This window comes from Mustela erminea, chromosome 12 (assembly GCF_009829155.1).
Source record: "Mustela erminea isolate mMusErm1 chromosome 12, mMusErm1.Pri, whole genome shotgun sequence".
In the NCBI taxonomy this organism is placed as follows: Eukaryota; Metazoa; Chordata; class Mammalia; order Carnivora; family Mustelidae; genus Mustela; species Mustela erminea.
Genome location: NC_045625.1, coordinates 30,664,924 through 30,684,188, shown reverse-complemented (window position 1 = coordinate 30,684,188; position 19,265 = coordinate 30,664,924). Strand labels below are relative to the sequence as shown.

At 38.4% G+C, this 19,265-nt stretch overlaps 1 protein-coding gene across 7 annotated transcripts in view; it reads right to left on the bottom strand.

The window, feature by feature from the left end:
• The window catches only part of TEX10 (testis expressed 10), a 67,620-nt gene that overhangs the window by 33,768 nt on the left and 14,587 nt on the right, over positions 1 to 19,265 (bottom strand). For all 7 annotated transcript variants that reach the window (XM_032307315.1, XM_032307314.1, XM_032307312.1 and 4 more), the window contains exons 5-7: positions 18,772 to 18,884; positions 1,968 to 2,206; positions 861 to 996 (exon numbers count right to left, since the gene is read on the bottom strand). In XM_032307315.1, coding sequence (XP_032163206.1) covers positions 861 to 996; positions 1,968 to 2,206; positions 18,772 to 18,884 — 488 coding nt within the window. The remainder of the gene's footprint in view (positions 1 to 860; positions 997 to 1,967; positions 2,207 to 18,771; positions 18,885 to 19,265) is intronic.

Here is a 19,265-nt window from a genome sequence, read left to right as displayed (position 1 = left end):
CTAGCCCCACAATGTTCAAGGGTCAACTGCACTTGTACTTGGTAAAGCTCCAATGTCTCTTTACTCAGGTAACAGCAATCACTTTTGCCGCACCACAAAAGTTTAATGATTTAAGCATGACCTTTGTTGTCACACAGATCTGAACTTAAGTCTGAGCTCTATTCCCATTAGTTATAGGACACTCACCAACTTACTTAACCCAAGCTTCAGTTTCCTCCTATAAAACAAAAGTAACAATACCTACACTTCAGAGCAGGAGTATGAGATTTAGATAAATTATGAAAAGCACCTGGTTTGTACTAAAGATTCAAATATGTTTCAACAACTACCTATGTATGCTGAGGTAGCCCCAACCCTCATCTTCTCCCTAAACATATCTTCCTATCTGAAATATATCTCAAACTCACATCAAAAAATTAATTCCTTAGTTTTTGTGTTGTCCATCTCACTTGATAGCACCAAACTCAGCCAGAAACATATTCTTATCTTCTACTGTCCTCATTCTTATATCATATAACCCAAAATGTAATTAAACACTAGTGGTTCAATTTCCCTAATTTTTACAGAAAGCTAAAGGCAAGGCTGAGGCTGCTACAGGTTATTCCAATTATCCTTAAGCTGTAAGTGGACAAGTGGAAATACAAACTCAAAGAGCTTTTATTTGTGTGGTTATACACATAAAGATTACTGGCCCTATTATATATGCTTTTTTATGTAAGTTTATACCTTTTCTTATTATAACCAAATGAGATAAAAAGTGAATTCCTCCAAAGATTTTATCACCCTATTGTCTTATTTAAAGAGACTTAAAAAAAAAAAAACTTACAAGAAAAAGAAACGCAAAATAAATGAAACTTTACCTGAGCCTGTAAGATCTCAGTTCTTCTTTTTGATAAATTTTACTGAAAAACTTCAGTAACAAAGTCCGAACTGGAAGGAGAAGGCCCCTCTGCTGATATAATGTATAAACTGCCTTGATGAGAGACTCTGTAGCCTCTAAAAACAAAAACAACTGCATATGAAGCAAATGTTTCTTCACCAGCTCTAATTCCTCTAAAAGCACAGAAGCACTTTACTTTGTTCCTATGACAAAGTAGATCTTAGTCACGAAGTGTTAACTACCACTAAAGTCCTATAGCACTTTTTACTATCAAAGTCAAACCAACCAGAGATTACGGTATAATTTTTCCTGAGGGACAACAAACCTATGTAGTGATGACAACAACCAGGATATCAGAAAGATGAGTAAGATGGGAACCAAAAAGGAAAGCTTTGTTTTTGAATGAAGACAATTAGTAAGTCACACTAAAAAAGAACTTAAATGTGACATAACTTCAGGGTAGAAGAAAGGTAGAGGACTGATTCTATACAGATAAAAGGGAAAAGTACTCAATTTCTAATCAAACTAGACCAGAAAAAGGTATCTTTTCATCATTAGACTCAACAGCATTTGCTCTTAATAATACCTATCTTCTTTTACTCAAGTCTATAATTTACTAGAAATCTTACCATATTGCTTCAGAGTGGACCTACTCACTGAGGAGATTCTCTGAGCCACAAAAAACTTCAGTGTTCAAGTAGATAGTCCTTTATAATTCTATAAGCTACATTTTATGGCCTGAATGTAATTAATCTGACTACCTGGAATGTCTAGAAGTCATTAATTCAAAGCTAGACCCTAACAGCATGCATAAGAGCTCCTCTCTGGGGCACCTAGGTGGCTCAATTGTTAGGTGTCTTGCCTTTGGCTCGGTCATGATCTCAGGGTCCTGGGATCAAGCCCCACATTGGGCTCCCTGCTCCATGGGAGGCCTGCTTCTCTGTCTCCCACTCCTCCTGCCTGTATTCCCTCTCTTACCATGTCTCCCTCTCTGACAAATAAATGAAATCTTAAAAAAAAAAAAAAAAAAAAAAAAAAAAAAAAAAAAGCAGCTCCTCTTAAAGAAAGACAAAGCATTAACACCTACCTCTGTTTGGTTGTATCTGCATTAACCTCCATGATACCCCAAGCAATCTGTTCAGCTGCTTACTATTTAGCCTAAAGCCATCTTCAAGGGTCTCTGTCACAAATTTCCTTATCATTTCTATCCAATTGGAATCCTTCTGTAAAGTTGAGGCATTTGCCAGGGAGACCATGATATCAGACAGTGTTAAATTCAGTAACAGATGATCTACATTATTGGAGAGAATCGTGCAATGCTTGATGCTAAAAACAAAGAAAGATATATACATCTATAAAGCGTTATATCTACCATGCCTGCTTTACTTAGAATACTTAATCAATGGGTCAAAATATTTCCTTCCAAATAATAAATTCCCAAGAAGACAGGTATAGAGGCAAAGTTTAGGTCACTGTTTTATAAATAAACCATTCCTTAAGGTTGTTAAGAAGACATGAATTACACTGTATACTGCTTAGTTCATTACCCAAGTTCCTCTTCACACAAAAATTAAAGGCCCTTGTAACAATGCTTGGTAATCCTAAACGAAATTGAAGACTTGAGAACCTCAACATGCTTGAAGATTTTTTTAAAGCAGGTACTGATATTTGGATATAGGTCACAGTAGATCTTGACTCTACTTCTACCTCACCACATAATCACTAATTTCTCCTGGCCACAATTTCCATGTGGGATATATGGAGACTGATCCAGATAAGCACTGTTCTTAAATAACTTACATGATACACGTATTAAAACTGTTTTTTTCTAACCAAATAAAACACATTTCTTTCAAACCTTCAAAGAAATTTCAAACAAAAATCTCAAATACTTTCAATAAAAACAGAAATTGCAACTTAGAATATAAATAATTTTCAGATTACGGCATATTCAACAGCAGAGCCTATTTATTTCGGGTTTCAAAAAATGTAAAGTTAATTAAAATAAAAAATCTCATTAACCAATTTTAAAGGAAAAGGTTAATCCTAGATCAAGCATGAGCAAGAGAACAGTAGTGAAGAACCAAGAATACATGGGAAGGGAAATAAAAGAAATCTATCAGATTTGATGCTATCAGAGCATCAAATATAGAGTTAGGAATGACAGATGAGCCTGGAAAGGTAAAATGGAACCAGATTACAAAGAGTCAGGGAGGCTAAGGGCACTAAAATTAATTCTGCAACCACATGAGTAACATGGTTGAAAACTTACTGATGGGTGATTCATAAGGATAGAAAAGGAAAAATGAGAGTTATAAGAATACAAAGGAGAAGCAGAAGTGCCTGGGTGGCTCAGATGTTTAAGTGTCTGCCTTCTGTTCAGGTCATGATCTCCAGGTCCTGGGACTAAGCCCCACGTCAGGCTCCCTGCTGAGCAGGGTCTGCTTCTCCTTCTACCTCTCCTCTCATGCTCTCTCAAATGAATAAAAAAAATCTTTAAAAAACAAAGAAGCAGTTAGTTGGCTATTACAGCAATCTAGGCAAGAGACAACAAGCTCAAGAACCAGGGTCAGTGTTGGTATGGACTGGGAGAAGACAGGACATTTAGGAAGAGGAAAAATAAGCTGGATTTGAAGTTTAAGTGTATATATGTATACAAATTTGGGGATGGTGGAAACTGGAGGAATCAAAAGTTCTAGTACTGGTAAATGGATAAATGAAGGGCAGAGATCCAGAAAATAATTACTTCTGATATGTGGAGCTTATAGTGTCTCTGGTATAACTCCAGACAGAGATAGCCAACAGACAACTCAAAGTACAAGTCTGACACCAGAGGGAGAAGTCAAAGCCATTTATTAAAACATGACCACTCCTAGCTGCAAAAGCAGGAAATCCAGTTTTTATTTTGTATAGTCTTAATCCTAGCTAAACAGTGAAATTTAAGAAAGGAAAGACAGAACAGGACAGATAACTAGTAGTCTACACACCACAAATCCAAATTACTACAAGCATTTTTTTTTTTGCCAAACTTCCCAGCACCCAAAACCAAGCACATTTTAACATTAACTAGACCACAAAAACTTAATTGTCACATTTCTTCAGAAGTAGAGCTTACCAAGATCTACCCTAAGTTTATCTCAAGCAGCATCATCTATTACGGTCTGCAAGTTCTCAATGGACACTGCAAACCTAGAGAATTCATTCTGCTCCTCCAATAATTAATACAAATTTTTACAGACTAAATATAACAACTACCAATTCTATGAGGGAGGCAGGGCAATGGGGATAAACCAGTTTTCAGTAATGATAATGTAAGTAATTAGAACTAATAATCCCCTTCCTGAAAACAACTTAAAAACTAGATAAAATTGTTTTTAAAAACCTTAGAAGTGGGGCGCCTGGGTGGCTCAGTGGGTTAAGCCGCTGCCTTCGGCTCAGGTCATGATCTCAGGGTCTTGGGATCGAGTCCTGCATCGGGCTCTCTGCTCAGCAGGGAGCCTGCTTCCCTCTCTCTCTCTCTCTCTCTGCCTGCCTCTCCATCTACTTGTAATTTCTCTCTGTCAAATAAATAAATAAATAAAATCTAAAAAAAAAAAAAAAAAAAACCTTAGAAGTACTCAAGAGCTAAGAAGATAATGAACATTTACTGGGTCCCAAACTCTACCAAAAAAAAAAAAAAAAAAAAGGCTTTGTCCTTAGGGCAACTGACAATTCCAAAAAGCTGCAAAAACTGATGTAACCTTTTAGCAGCCTCACACGGAAACAAAAACAAAAACAAAAACAAAAACACCACCTGGATACACCACTGTGAAACTAAATAAAAAGAAAAATCATGGGAAGTGGGAAAGAAATTTTGTAAAGTAACACAATTAGACTCATAGTTGACTTCTTCATACAGCAATGAAAATCAGCAGACAGTGAAGGGTTATTGTCAGTGTGCTCAAAGAAGAAGAGTGCCAAACCTAGAGTACTATACTCTGCTAAAACACTCTTTAGAAATGAAGGAAAAATATTTTTAGACAAAACAAAAAACAACTTCCAGCAAATTTTAAATGATCCCAAATGGATGGAAACAGATACAGGAAAAAATGAAGAGGAAAAAAAACAAAACAAAACTGGAAATACATAAATAAAACTCAAGTGATGCATACAAGTTCTGCAAAAAACTAATTTTTGATGGAGAGCTCAAATTTTATCATTGGCACAAATACTGTCAGCTGTTTTCTTGGAATTGGTAGGCTCTTTGTTCATTTTGAGAAAATAATTGCCAAATGCCCAACTCTGAAAACCCGCAGTTTGTCATTCTTTCAAGTTAAAATTGTGTCTGTCACAGGAAAGTACTCACAAGTAGAATAATCACAAAAATGTGTTTCTTGAGATAACCATCATCCTGTGTATGCGGCCAAATTATTTTACCCCAGTACCCCCATTTCATCACACTGAATATAAGGGGGAAAAAAATGTATTCTCAAGGGTCGTAACTTAAAAATTAAGTAATTTTTACTGCTTCATTAAGGACCTTTTTAAGCGAAACTGGCTCTGGCTTGTTCTTTTAGACTGTGAGTGCAAAGTGGTGAAGAATACAATGTTTTACTAGTTCAGTTTGATGCCACTGCCTTAGTTTATGCTAAGATACTGGCAATTTTACCCACCACTGCTTTTGCACCATCAGTGAAAATGTCAGAAAAATCAAAAAGGCAAATAATGTCTTAATTGTGAAACAGTTCTGACTTTATAGACCCAGAGGTCACAGGCCACCCTTTGAGAACCACTGTCTTAGATAAATGACATAAGAGTAAGCCAGCTAACTATGTTACAAACTGTCTCACAATAGCAACAATGATCTACTATTTACAGGATATCCTAGTAAACGCCCCTTCCCCATCCCCAACCTAATTTGTTCTGTGCTCCTTTATTCTAAGGCTCTCCCAAAGTAATACCCACCCCTAAGAATTTCAGATTCTGAAAAAAAAAAAAAAAAAGAAAGAAAAATGTCAGATTCTGGCTCTTCAGTGGTATCCTTATTTAAACCAGTTAGGAAAATTTTCTATATACAATACATCCAACAAACTTCCTTTTTACCATATAAACGTTGTAACTTTCCAGATCATCTTTTCTTTTGGCCTTAAAAAACATTTCTATTTAATTTAACTATAGGAAACTCAAATTTCTTCTACAGATGACTGTAAGTCAATCTCCTTTTGAACTCTGCCTTCTTACAATTCCTGCTGCACTCTTTCTGTGGGCCCTATTCTGTGCTTATTTTCCCACAAAGAAATCTATTTGCTAATAACTTTTTTCAAAGTCTAATCATTCACATACTGTCTGAATATTTTCTATGTTTTTTTAATATAGTCACTTTTTAAAGATAAATACAATTTCTGAAAGAAACCGGTCACTACCATAAGCAGACCAATCTTTCCTAATACATTTTGCAATAAATTCCCAACAACCCAACCAGCACTTAATCAACCTTTGCCAAATCAAAGCTCTCCATTACCTCTCGGAAAATTAATTTTCCAAATCTTACCAACTAGGAGACTACCGCAGTCAGCAGTGAACTTCTCTCACAAGTTGATTTTTAGGCCAAAGGCAAGACTTAGCTGTATTGCAAACACAGAGATCTGGGGCTCCCAAGAGAAGAAAGATAAGACAAAGCTTTCATGACACAAGGGAAGTCATTTTAAGTCCCCAGCTCTTTTCCTATTTTCCCTGATCAATACCCCCACTGGCTCTACTGCCCTAAGCATATCTATTAAAACACATCCTAGGAGGCAGAAGAATTACAAAGAAATACAAAAACTTCAGTAGTTAAGGATTTTAAGGGAACTAAAGGAATAAAAAAACTAACAGTCTAGGGCGCCTGGGTGGCTCAGTGGGTTAAGCCGCTGCCTTCGGCTCGGGTCATGATCTCAGAGTCCTGGGATCGAGCCCCACGTCGGGCTCTCTGCTCAGCGGGGAGCCTGCTTCCTCCTCTCTCTCTGCCTGCCTCTCTGCCTACTTGTGATCTCTGTCTGTCAAATAAATAAATAAAATCTTTAAAAAAAAAAAAAAACTAACAGTCTAACAAGCCAATAAATAGGCTAACCATAACAAACAAATCAGTGGTGAAATTCCCAGTGCTGTTTCAAAAGTAAACAAGGCCCTGCATTCCTTACCCAAGATAAGGAACTCAAGACCTCATCCAGTTTATACCCTAAGAGCTTACCAGAAGCCCTTTCACCTGTCTACAGTTAAGTTGAAGTCTCCACCCCAGAAGGAGGACAAGGTTCACACACAGCATGCATGTACAGGCATGTCTCCTAAGTATGTCTGCACAAACTTATGCCTGCCTTTACATGTGATTACAAAGCTCCCCTTTCTGATATTCACCCTAAACCCTAAATAAAAAGAACCCACTCACCCATACTCAGGGAGTCAAGGTTTTGGAAATTATTCCCTCATGATCTCCTTACCTGCAGTAAATAGGTTCTGTTGTGTGGCAACTCCATCTGGTGAAATCTCTATATGTAACCCACCAAGGAATGAAATCATGTTATTTTGTTTACAGTATTTGTTCCCAGTACATATTAGCGTTAGCTTGTTGGAATAATCACCACATAGATTAATACATTTTGAGCACAAAAAAAGTTTTCTTAGAGGCACCTGGGTGGCTCGGTCAGTTAAGTGTCCAACTCTTGATTTTGATTTGGGTCATGATCTCAGAAATCAAGCCCCACACTGGGCTCTACGCTCAGTGTGGAATCTGCTTGAGAGGGTCTCTCTCTAATCACCCTATGCCCCTCCCTCTGCTCGTACTCTCTCTTTAAAATAAATAAAAATCTTCAAAAAAAAGAAAGAAAGAGGGGCGCCTGGGTGGCTCAATGAGTTAAGCATCTGCTTCATCTCAAGTCATGATCTCAGGGTCCTGGGACAGAGCCCCTCATTGGGCTCCCTGCTCAGGAGGATGCCAGCTTCTCCCCCTTCTCCACCCACCCCTTCTGCTCTCTCACACGATCTCTCAAGTAAGATCCTTTAAATAAAAAAAAAAAAAAGTTTTCTTAGAGAGGACTACACTGCTTTTTTTTAAATGCCAGTATTTCGGGGCACCCGGGTGGCTCAGTGGGTTAAGCCTCTGCCTTCGGCTCAGGTCATGATCCCAGGGTCCTGGGATCGAGCCCCGCATTGGGCTCTCTGCTCAGCAGGGAGCCTGCTTCCCTTCCTCTTTCTCTGCCTGCCTCTCTGCCTACTTGTGATCTCTCTGTGTCAAATAAATAAATAAAAATCTTTAAAAAAAAATTTTTTTTAAAAATGCCAGTATTTCCAATGACAAAATTATAGCCTTTAATATAAACAAAGAATTGAAAGCAGGGACTCAAATGGACATTTGAAGACCAATGTTCACAATAGCATTATTTGCAGTAACCAAAAGGTAGAAACCACCCAAACATCCATTGACAAGATGAATATATAAACAAAATATGGGTATATACATACAATGGAGTATTATTTAGCCTTAATAAGGAAGGAAAACTTGGAAGCAACCAAGACGTCCATTAGTAAGTAAGTTAATGGCTACATGAACTGTGACACATCCATACAAGAACATAATTAAGCACTTCAAAAAAAGAGCCCTCAAGTCACGAAAAAAACATGGGGAATGGAAGAATGAATAGGCAGAGAACAGAGGATTTTTAGGACAGTGAAACTAACCTATAGGATACTATAATGGTGGATAAATGTCATCATATATTTGTCAAAACTCACAGAATTGTATAACCAAGAGTGAACCCTAAGGTAAACTATGGATTTGGGATGAAAATGATGTGTCAATGTAGGTTCACAGATTGTAACAAATGTTTAACTCTGGTGCAGGATGCTGAGAGCAAGGAAAGCCATGTATTTCTGGGAGCAAGAGTACATGACAATTCTGTACTTTCTGCTCAACTTCACTATGTAACTAAAACTGCTCTAAAAAAATAAAATCTATTTCTAAAAAAAGGGGGAAAGTGCTGTTACATGCTACAATACGGATGAACCTTGAAAACATTTTCTAAATGAAATTAAGCCAGACACAAAAGGAAAATATTTTCTGGTTCTTCTTCTGTGAGGTACCTAGAAGAGTCAAATTAACAGAGACAAAAAGTAGATCAGTGGATCCCAGAAGCTGGTGATAGGGGACCATGGTGAGTTATTGTTTCATGGGTACAGACTTCTAGTTTAGGAAGATGAAAAAAATTCTGGAAATGGATGGTGGTGATGGCTGCATAACAATGTACACTACTGAACCATATACTTTACATGATTAAAAAGGTCAAATTTCATGCTATGTGTATTTTACCATAATAAAAATCAATAATATCCTTTGTAACCCTGTATTTTAATTGAAGATGAAAAATTTAGACATCAGGTCAAAAATTAACTGGGGTTACAATGTTGTCTCTCCTAACTTTAACTTATGTTGCCCTCCACAAGTTATCTGCCAAGTATTCAATGCAGCATCTTATGGAAATAAAAGAGCAATCCGAAGTCCCTGAAAATGAATCCTGGGAAAATCTTCTGAAGAATAAGCTAGTTATACTGTCAATCTATTTTTGCTAAAAATTCCACAACTACAAAGTCAGCTGGGAAGACAATAGAATAGGCGGACAATAAGCTCACCTCTTCCATGCATATAACTAGGTAACACACATATCCGTTTAAATTACCCGGGAAACCACCCAAAGACTAGCAGAACAAATTCCACAACTAAAGCCAACAAAGAGGCCATGTTATAGAAAATTGGAAGGGCGAAGACACGGTCTGGAAGCAAAATGAACCATGGCCATTTGACACAATGGAGAGGGAGCTGGTGGTGCGGAGGACAGAAAACAGACTTTCACACTGGGAAGTCCACGAACAGGGAGAATGAGTCTCCAGAATATTTACCTTTGAAAGTGAGAGGGGCTAAATTTTCTGAGTTCTTAAAACCAGCAGGACTTAAAGCCTGGAATTTTAAAAAACTGGTGGACTTGGCTCTGTGAGAGCCCGGAAGGCATTAGGAAACAGTTCTGCGATAGAAGAGATAACAAGACAAACACCCCTGCAAATAACAGGGCAGAACCAACAAGTGGAAAACTCCAGGGGCAGACAGGAGGAAGAATGATTTGCTCATCTCAAAGAGGCAGGGACCACAGGGAGACTCCAAGAACAAAGCACATGGCAGACACCATTTCCCTCCCCACCCGCCAGCAAAAACAATGACCACCTGCAGGAACCAGCAAGGTGACACCACTCCTAACTTGCTATCACCAAGTTTCTTCACATTCCACCCTCTCCACCACACCCCACCCCAACCATCAGCAGATATGCCCTTCCCAATAACACTGGCCTGAGGCCCAGCACTGCAGGCCCCAACCTCAGCACAAACCCTGACAATGCCACACCACCTGACACTCAGGAGGACCTCACTTCTGACAAGCAGACCCCGACACATCTTGTTAAAATGTGTTAAAGTGTGCCCCACCACTACCGGAGATCAAATACTGCACAAAATATGCCGAGAGACTATATAAATGCAATGAAGGAAAGAGGTCAAGACTCAACAGGAGAGCACATGCAATACACATAGGAAACACTCTGAAGCGCCAGGCCCTGGGAAATAAGGAACACTGCACTGCAGGGCACTACAGGACTGCTTCTTCGTAAGGCAAACCACAGCAAGAGACCAAAGTGAAACAAGTATAAGTAATATGCCTGATAGAGAATTTAAAATAACAATAATGAAAATATTAAACTGGGGAAAAGAGTGGAGGACATCACACAGACCGTTAATACAGAGATAAAAGAGAACCAATCAGAGATCAAAAACATAGTAAATGAAATTTAAAATACTCTTGATGGAAGAAATAACAGGCTAAATGAATCAGAGGAATGAATTAACAACCTGGAAGGCAGGATAATAGAAGTAACAAGCTGAGCAAAAGAAAGGAAATTATGCAAACTGAGAAAAGTCTTAGGGAACTCAATGACTCCACCAAGTATAACAACATCTGCATTATATAGATCTCAGAAGAAAGAGAAAAGGGAGAAAATTTATTTGAAGAAATAATAACTGAAAACTTCCCTAATCTGGGGAAGGAAACAGAGATCCAGATCCAGGAAATACAGAGATCCTGCCCCCATTTCCCACCTTCCTGCCCCCCACTCCAAATTCAAAAAAAGGTCATCCAAACAAAACACATAGTAATTATGATGGCAAAAAACAGCAACAAGGACAAAATTTTAAAAGCAGCAAAAGGGGAAAAAAAAACCAGTTACACACAAGGGAAATCCTATAAGGCTATTAGTGAATTTTTTAGCAGAAACTTTGCAGGCCAGAAGAAGTGGGGAAAGATATATTCAATGCACTCAAAGATAAAAATGTGCAGCCAAGAATATTCTATCCAGCAAGGTTATCAATCAGAATAGAAGGAGAGATAAAGAGTTTCCCAAACAAAAACTAAAGTAGTTCATAATCAGTAAGCCAGCCCTTTAAGAAATATTAAAGTGTACTCTCTCAATGGAAAGAAAGACCATAAGTGAGAGTATAAAAAGTAAAAAACACAGGGGGCACCTAGTTGGCTCAGTCAGTTGAGTGTCTTGATTCTTGATTTAGGCTCAGGTCATGATCTCCGGGTCAAGAGATCGAGCCTGGTGTAGGACTCCATGCTCATCACAAAGTCTGCTTGAGTTTCTCTCCCTCTGCCCCTCTACCCCTCCACCACAACTCTTGCAGGAGCACTCTCACTCTCCCTAAAATAAATAAATAAACAAAAAACCAAACACAAAACCCATAAAAACAGTAAGAATAAATATATTTATAAAACTCAGTCAAGGGAAGGCACCTGGCTGGCTCAGTCAGTTAAGTGTCTGCCTTTGGCTCACGTCATGATCCCAGGGTTCTGGGATGGAAACCCACGTGGGAATCCCGGCTCAGTGGAGAGCCTGCTTCTCCCTTTCCCTCTTTCTGACACTCTCCCTGCTTGTGTGCGCATACACATACACTCTCTCTTTCTCGGTCAAATTAATATATAGATAGTCTTTAAAAAATCAGTCAACGGATTCATAAAATAAAAGGGTATTTTATATGAAATCATATACCTGAAACATGGGAGAGGAATAAAGCACGGGTTTAAACTTACACAACCAACAACTTAATATAGACTCCCATATGCAGAAGATGTTATGTACAAATCTAATGATAACTATAAATCAAAAATCTGTAACTAATATGCAAAGAATAAAGAGAAAGGAATCCATGTATATTACTTAAGAAAGCCAATAATCCATGAAAAAGAGCAAGAGAAATGAGAGAAAATCTCCACAAACAAGCACAAAACAAGTTAACAAAATGGCAATTAAGTACATACCTCTCAGTAATTACTTTGATACAGGGTGACAAAGTGGATTAAAAAAAACAAGACCCAGGACACCTGGGTGGCTCAGTTGGTTAAGCAGCTGCCTTCGGCTCAGGTCATGATCCCAGCATCCTGGGATCGAGTCCCCCATCGGGCTCCTTGCTCGGCAGGGAGCCTGCTTCTCCCTCTGCCTCTGCCTCTGCCTGCCATTCTGTCTGCCTGTGCTCGCTCTCTCCCTCTCTCTCTCTGATAAATAAATAAAATCTTAAAAAAAAAAAAAAAATTAAAAAAAAAAAACAAGACCCATCTATATGATGCCTACTCATTTCAGACCTAAAGACACCTGCGGTTTGAAAGTAAGGGAATGGAGAAATATTTATCATGCAAACGGTGCCAAAAGAAAGCCAAGGTAGCAATACTCATATTGGACAAAACAGACATTAAAACAAAGACCATAACAGGAGACAAAGAAGGACACTATAATTAAAGGGGACAATCCAACAAGAGGACAGAACAGTTCTAAAGATTCATGCACCCAAATACATAAAACAGTTAATAACAAATACAAAAGGAATAATCAACAGTAATACAGTAACAATAGAGGACTTTAACATTCCACATTCACATCAATGGACGGATCATCCAAACAGAATCAGTAAGGAAAAAGTGTCTTTAAATGAAACACTGGACCAGATGGATTAGCAGACATGATATTCAGAACACTTCATCCTAAAACAACAGAATACACATCCTTTTTCAAGCACACACAGATCATTTTCCAGAATAGATCATGTATTAGACCATAAAACAAGTCTCATCAAACTGAAATCATATCATGCATCTTTTCTGAACACAATGCTATGAAACAAGAAATCAACCACAAGACCTGAAAAGAGCACAAATACACAGAGGTTAAATAAGATGCTATTAAAACATTAAAAAAAGGGGCGCCTGGGTGGCTCAGTGGGTTAAGCCGCTGCCTTCGGCTCAGGTCATGATCTCAGGGTCCTGGGATCGAGTCCCGCATCGGGCTCTCTGCTCAGCAGGGAGCCTGCTTCCTTCTCTCTCTCTCTGCCTGCCTTCCTTCTCTCTCTCTCTCACTGCCTTCTCAGTGTACTTGTGGTTTCTCTCTGTCAAATAAATAAATAAAATCTTTAAAAAAAAAAAATTAAAAAAAAATTACATGAAAATGAAAACACAAAGGTCCAAAATCTTTGAGATCCAGCAAAAAGTGGTTTTAAGAAGGCAATTTATAGCTCACTGGGTGGCTCAGTGGGTTAAGCCTCTGACTTTGGCTCAGGTCATGATCTCAGGGTCCTGGGATCGAGGCCCGCATCAGGCTCTCTGCTCAGCAGGGAGCCTGCTCCCCCGCCACCCCCGCTCCCGCCTGCCTCTCTGCCTACTTGTGATCTCTGTCAAATAAATAAATAAAATCTTTAAAAAAAAAAAAAAAGGCAATTTATAGAGAATCACAGGCCTACCTCAGGAAGAGAAATCTCAAATAAAAGACCTAACCTTACACTTAAAGCCAGAAAAAGAAAAAGAACAACAACAAAAAAAAACCCAAAGCAGCAAAATTTAAGAAATAATAACGATTAGAACAGAAATAAATGGTACAGAAATTAAAAAATAGAACAGATCAATGAAACCAGGAACTGATTCTTTGTGGGGGGAAAAATCAACAAAACTGATAAACTTCTAGCAAGACTCATCAAAAAGGGAAAGAGAGAGAACACCCAAATAAACAAAATTACTAATGAAAAGAGAGAAACAATCACCACTGCCCCAATGCCAAAGAAATACAAACAACTGTAGAGGTGCCTGGTTGGCTCAGTAGGTTGGGCATCCAACTCTTGATTTAGGCTTGGTACATGATCTCAGGGCTGTGGGACTGAGCGCCATGTCAGGCTCTGCGCTGAGTGTGAGCCTGCCTGGGATTCTCCCTCTCCCTCCACCTACCAAGTGCACTTTCTCTCTCTAATGGAAAGGAAAGGAATGATAAAGGAAGGAATAAAAATAACTGTAACAGGATACTCTGAAAACATATTTGACAACAACCTGGACAACTTGGAAGAAATGGATAAATTCCCAGAAACATATAACCAACCAAAACTAACACAGAAATAGATATAAAATTTGATTAGACCAATCACCAGCAATGAAACTGAAACAATAAAAAAATTCCCAACAAAAGTACAAGAGCAGACAGCTTCCCAGGCAAATTCTAGCAAACATTTAAAGAAGAGTTAATACTCCTCCTTCTTAAACTATTCCAAAAAATACAAAAGGAAGGCAAACTTCCAAATTCATTCCATGAGGCCAGTATCACCCTAGTACCAAAACCAGATAAAGATACCACCAAAAAAGAGAATAGGCCAGTATCTCTTAAGAATATAAATACAGGGCGCCTGGGTGGCTCAGTGGGTTAAGCCGCTGCCTTCGGCTCGGGTCATGATCTCAGGGTCCTGGGATCGAGGCCCGCATCGGGCTCTCTGCTCGGCAGGGAGTCTGCTTCCCTCTCTCTCTCTCTGCCTGCCTCTCCGTCTACTTGTGATTTCTCTCTGTCAAATAAATAAATAAAATCTTAAAAAAAAAAAAAAAAAGAATATAAATACAAATATTCTCAACATTAGAAAACCAAATGAACAATATATGTTTTAAAAATCATATACTACAATCAAGTGGTATTTATTCCCAGGGGGCAACAGTTTAACATTTGCAAAACAATGCACACCTGGGCTGCTCAGCCAGTTCAACGGTTTGCTTTCAGCTCAGTCATGATCCCAGGGTCCTGGGATCAAACCCCACTTTGGGCTCTCTGCTCAGTGGGGAGTCTGCTTCTTCCTCTCCTTCTGATGCTCCCCTTGCTTTTGATGTCTCAGTCACTCTCTCAAAAAGACAGTCTTGGGGCACCTGGGTGGCTCAGTGGGTTAAAGCCTCTGCCTTCGGCTCAGGTCATGATCCCAGAGTCCTGGGATCGAGCCCCGCATCGGGCTGTCCGCTCCACGGATAGCCTGCTTCCTCCTCTCTCTCTTTCTGCCTGCCTCTCTGCCTACTTGTGATCTCTGCCTGTCAAATAAATAAATAAATAAAATCTTTAAAAAACAAAAAAAAAAGAGTCTTAAATATATGTATGTTTACAAAAGAAGGGGCAGCTAGCTGGCTCAATTGATAGAGCTTGTGACTTTGATCTTGGGGTCATGAGTCAAGCCCCACATTGAGTACGGAGACTACTTTAAAAAAGTAGAATATTAAGGGCGCCTGGGTGACTCAGTCGGTTAAGTGGCTGCCTTCAGCTCAGGTCATGATCCCAGGGTCCTGGGATCGAGTCCCACATCCGGCTCCCTGCCCAGCAGAAAGCTTGCTTCTCCCTTTTCCTCTGCTTGCCGCTCTGCCTACCTGTGCTCTCTAGCTCTCTGTTAAATAAATAAATAAAATCTTTAAAAAAGTAGAATGTTAAAAAGATTATGTATTTGTAAAACAATGTGATACATCACATCAATTAAAGGATAAAAACTATATGCTCATTTCAACAGATGCAGAAAAATCATCTGACAAAGCATAACATCTATTCATGTAAAAACCCTCAACAAAGTTAAGTCCAGAAGAAACATAACTCAACATAATAAAGGCCTTATATGAGGGTGCTTGGGTGGCTCCTTTGGCTTGGGTTGTGATCCCAGAGTCCTGGCATCCAGCCCTGCATTGGGCTTCCTGCTCAGCAGGGAGCCTGCCTTTCCCTCTCTCACTCCCCCTGCTTGTGTTCCCTTTCTAGCTGTTTCTCCCACTGCCAAATAAATAGTATCTTTTAAATAAATAAATAAATAAAGTCCTTATATGAAAAACCCATAGCCAACACCACACTCAATGGTAAAAAACTGAGATCTTTTCCCATAAAGTCAAAAACAAGGCAAGAATGTCCACTCTCATCCCGTTTATTCAACATAGTAATGGAAGTCCTAGCTACCGCAATTAGACAACATAAACAACCAAAATGTTAAAGAAGAAAAACTACTTGGAGATGACATGATACTCAATACAGAAAACCCTAAAGACTCTACCAAGAAACTACTAAAACTGGTAAATGAATTCAGTAAAGTTCCAAATAAAGTTCCAGGATACAAAATCAATGTACAAAACTCTGTTGCATTCTTACAGACTAATAATGAAGCAAGCAGCAAATGAAATTAAGAAAACAATCCCATTTACAATTGTACCACAAACAATAAAGTATCTAGGAACAAACTTAACCAACGAGGTGAAAGACCTGTACTCTGAAAACTTTAAAAACACTGATTAAAGAAATTCAAGACAATGCAAAAAAAAAAAAAAAAAAAAGACATTCTATCCATGCTCATGGGTTGGAAAAACAAATATTGTTAAAACGCCTATGCTACAGAATCTACAGATTTAATACAATACCTATCAAAATGTCAACAGTATTTTTCACAGAACTAGAACGATCCATCCTAAAATTTGTATGGAATCACAAAATACCTCAAATAGCCAAAGCAATCTTGAAAAACAAAAATAAAACTAGAGGCATCACAACTCCAGTTACATTCCACATTATACTACAAAGCAGTAGTGAAACCGTATGATAATGGCATTAGACACATAGATCAATGGAATACAACAGAAAAACCAGAAATAGGGGCGCCTTGGTGGCTCAGTGGGTTAAAGCCTCTGCCTTTGGCTCAGGTCATGATCTCGGGGTCCTGGGGTGGAGCCCCACATGGGGCTCTCTGCTCAGCAGGGAGCCTGCTTCCTCCTCTCTGCCTGCCTCTCTGCCTACTTGTGATCTCTGTCAAGTAAATAAATAAAATCTTTAAAAAAAAAAAAAGAAAAAAGAAACACCAGAAATAAACCAACAATTATAAAGTCAATTAATCTTTGACAAAGGAATGAATATACAATGGGGAAAAGTCTCTTCAACAGCTCTGTGAACAGCTACACACAAAACAATGAAACTGGACCACTTTCTTATACCATATACAAAAATAAATTCAAAATGGATTGAAGACCTAAATGTGAAACCTGAAACAATAAAAATCCTTGGAGAGAGCATAGGCAGTAATCTGACATGGGCTGTAGATATGTCTCCTGAGGCAAGGAAAGTAAAAGCAGTAGTAAACTACTGCGACTACATCAAAATAAAGCTTCTGCACAGAAAAGGCAACAATTAACAAAACTAAAAAGCAACCTACAGAATGGAAGAAGATATTTATAAGGACTTATCCAATAAAGAGTTAGTATCCAGGGGCGCCTTGGTGGCTCAGTGGGTTAAAGGCTCTGCCTTCGGCTCAGGTCATGATCCCAGAGTCCTGGGATTGAGCCCCGCGTCAGTCTGCTTGGCGGGGAGCCTTCTTCCCCCTCTCTCTCTGCCTGCCTCTCTGCCTATTTGTGATCTCTCTCTCTCTCTCTCTGTCAAATAAATAAAATCTTAAAAAAAAAAAGAGTATCCAAAATGTATAAAGAACTGATTTTTCCAAAACTGAGCAGAAAACATGAACAGAAATTTCTCCAAAGACATCCAAATGGCCGACAGGCACATGAAAAGATGCTTAACACCACTCATCACCAGGAAAATGCAAACCGAAACGACATATCACCTCACACCTGTCAGAATAGCTAAAATAAAAAACACAAGCAACAACAACAACAAAACACACACACACACACCAAACAAGTGCTGTTGAGGATGTAGGAAAAACGAGAACTCATGTACTGATGTTGGAATTGCAAGCTGGTGCAGTCACTGTAGAAAACAGTACGAAACAGAGATTCTTGAAAAAAATTAAAACCAGAACCATCTTACAATCCAGGAATCACACTACTGGGTATTTACACCAAAAATTCAAAAACACTAATTCAAAGGGATACACGCACCCCATGTTTATTGCAGCATTATTTTCAACAGCCAAGCTATAGAAGCAGTCCATCAATAAATGAATGGATAAAGTTTTAAGAAGGCAATTTATAGAAACCAAGCTCACCTCAAGAAGCAAGAAAATTTTATTAGATAACTTGTTTTTATATTTATTTCCTCTCACTTGAGGTAAACATTTTAAAAAGTTTCCAGGCTTACAATTTTAAACTCCATCTTCTGATCTATAAGCCTCTCTGTTTTATCCCTCTTTCTGATACTGGTATTAGTTTCACTATTAGTGTCCTCATATATAAATATACACCTAGGTGACCTTTAAGAAACTCTCACTTAGAGATTACATAGTACTTCTCCCAAATAAAATACCCACATCAAGAAATTTTATTAAATTTATTAACAGAATTTGATACCTGAGACTCAATTTGCATAAAATATTTATATATTTTAAAAACTTTTTTTTTAAATGAAAATTTTAAGGCTTAAAGTGACTTGTTCAAGATCAACCATAAACTGCAACTTTTAGTTTTATTTCACAAAATTTAGGTATGAACCCCTCACAGTGTAGAAAGTTCCAGTTTAAGGCTATTTTTTGGTAATTTCAGGTTAAAAAATTTTTCAAGTCCATACAGTGGAAGGAATCACAATACCTTTTATTTGTCTCTTTCCTTTTGTGCTTGGTTATTTCTTTTAAGGCATATGGAAAATGACTCATAAAATGGTGTTTGAAATCAATAAGATAATTCTTTCGAAGCCACGACTCCTATTAAAATAAGCGAGTATTAGAAAATCTACAAAAAACATTTAAAATAACCAAATTTAAGCAGAAATTTGACTACCTATTAATATTCAATTATAAATTTACCATTATAATACCCCTTTTGCTCATGATAGAAGATATAAATTAATTTTAAAATCAGAATAAAACATTAGGGGGGCGCCTGGGTGGCTCAGTGGTTTGGGCTGCTGCCTTCGGCTCGGGTCATGATCTCAGGGTCCTGGGATCGAGCCCCGCATCGGGCTCCCCGCTCCGCGGGAAGCCTGCTTCCCTCTCTCTTCTCTCTGCCTGCCTCTCTGCCTACTTGTGATCTCTGTCTGTCAAATAAATAAATAAAATCTTTAAAAAAAAGAATAAAACATTAGG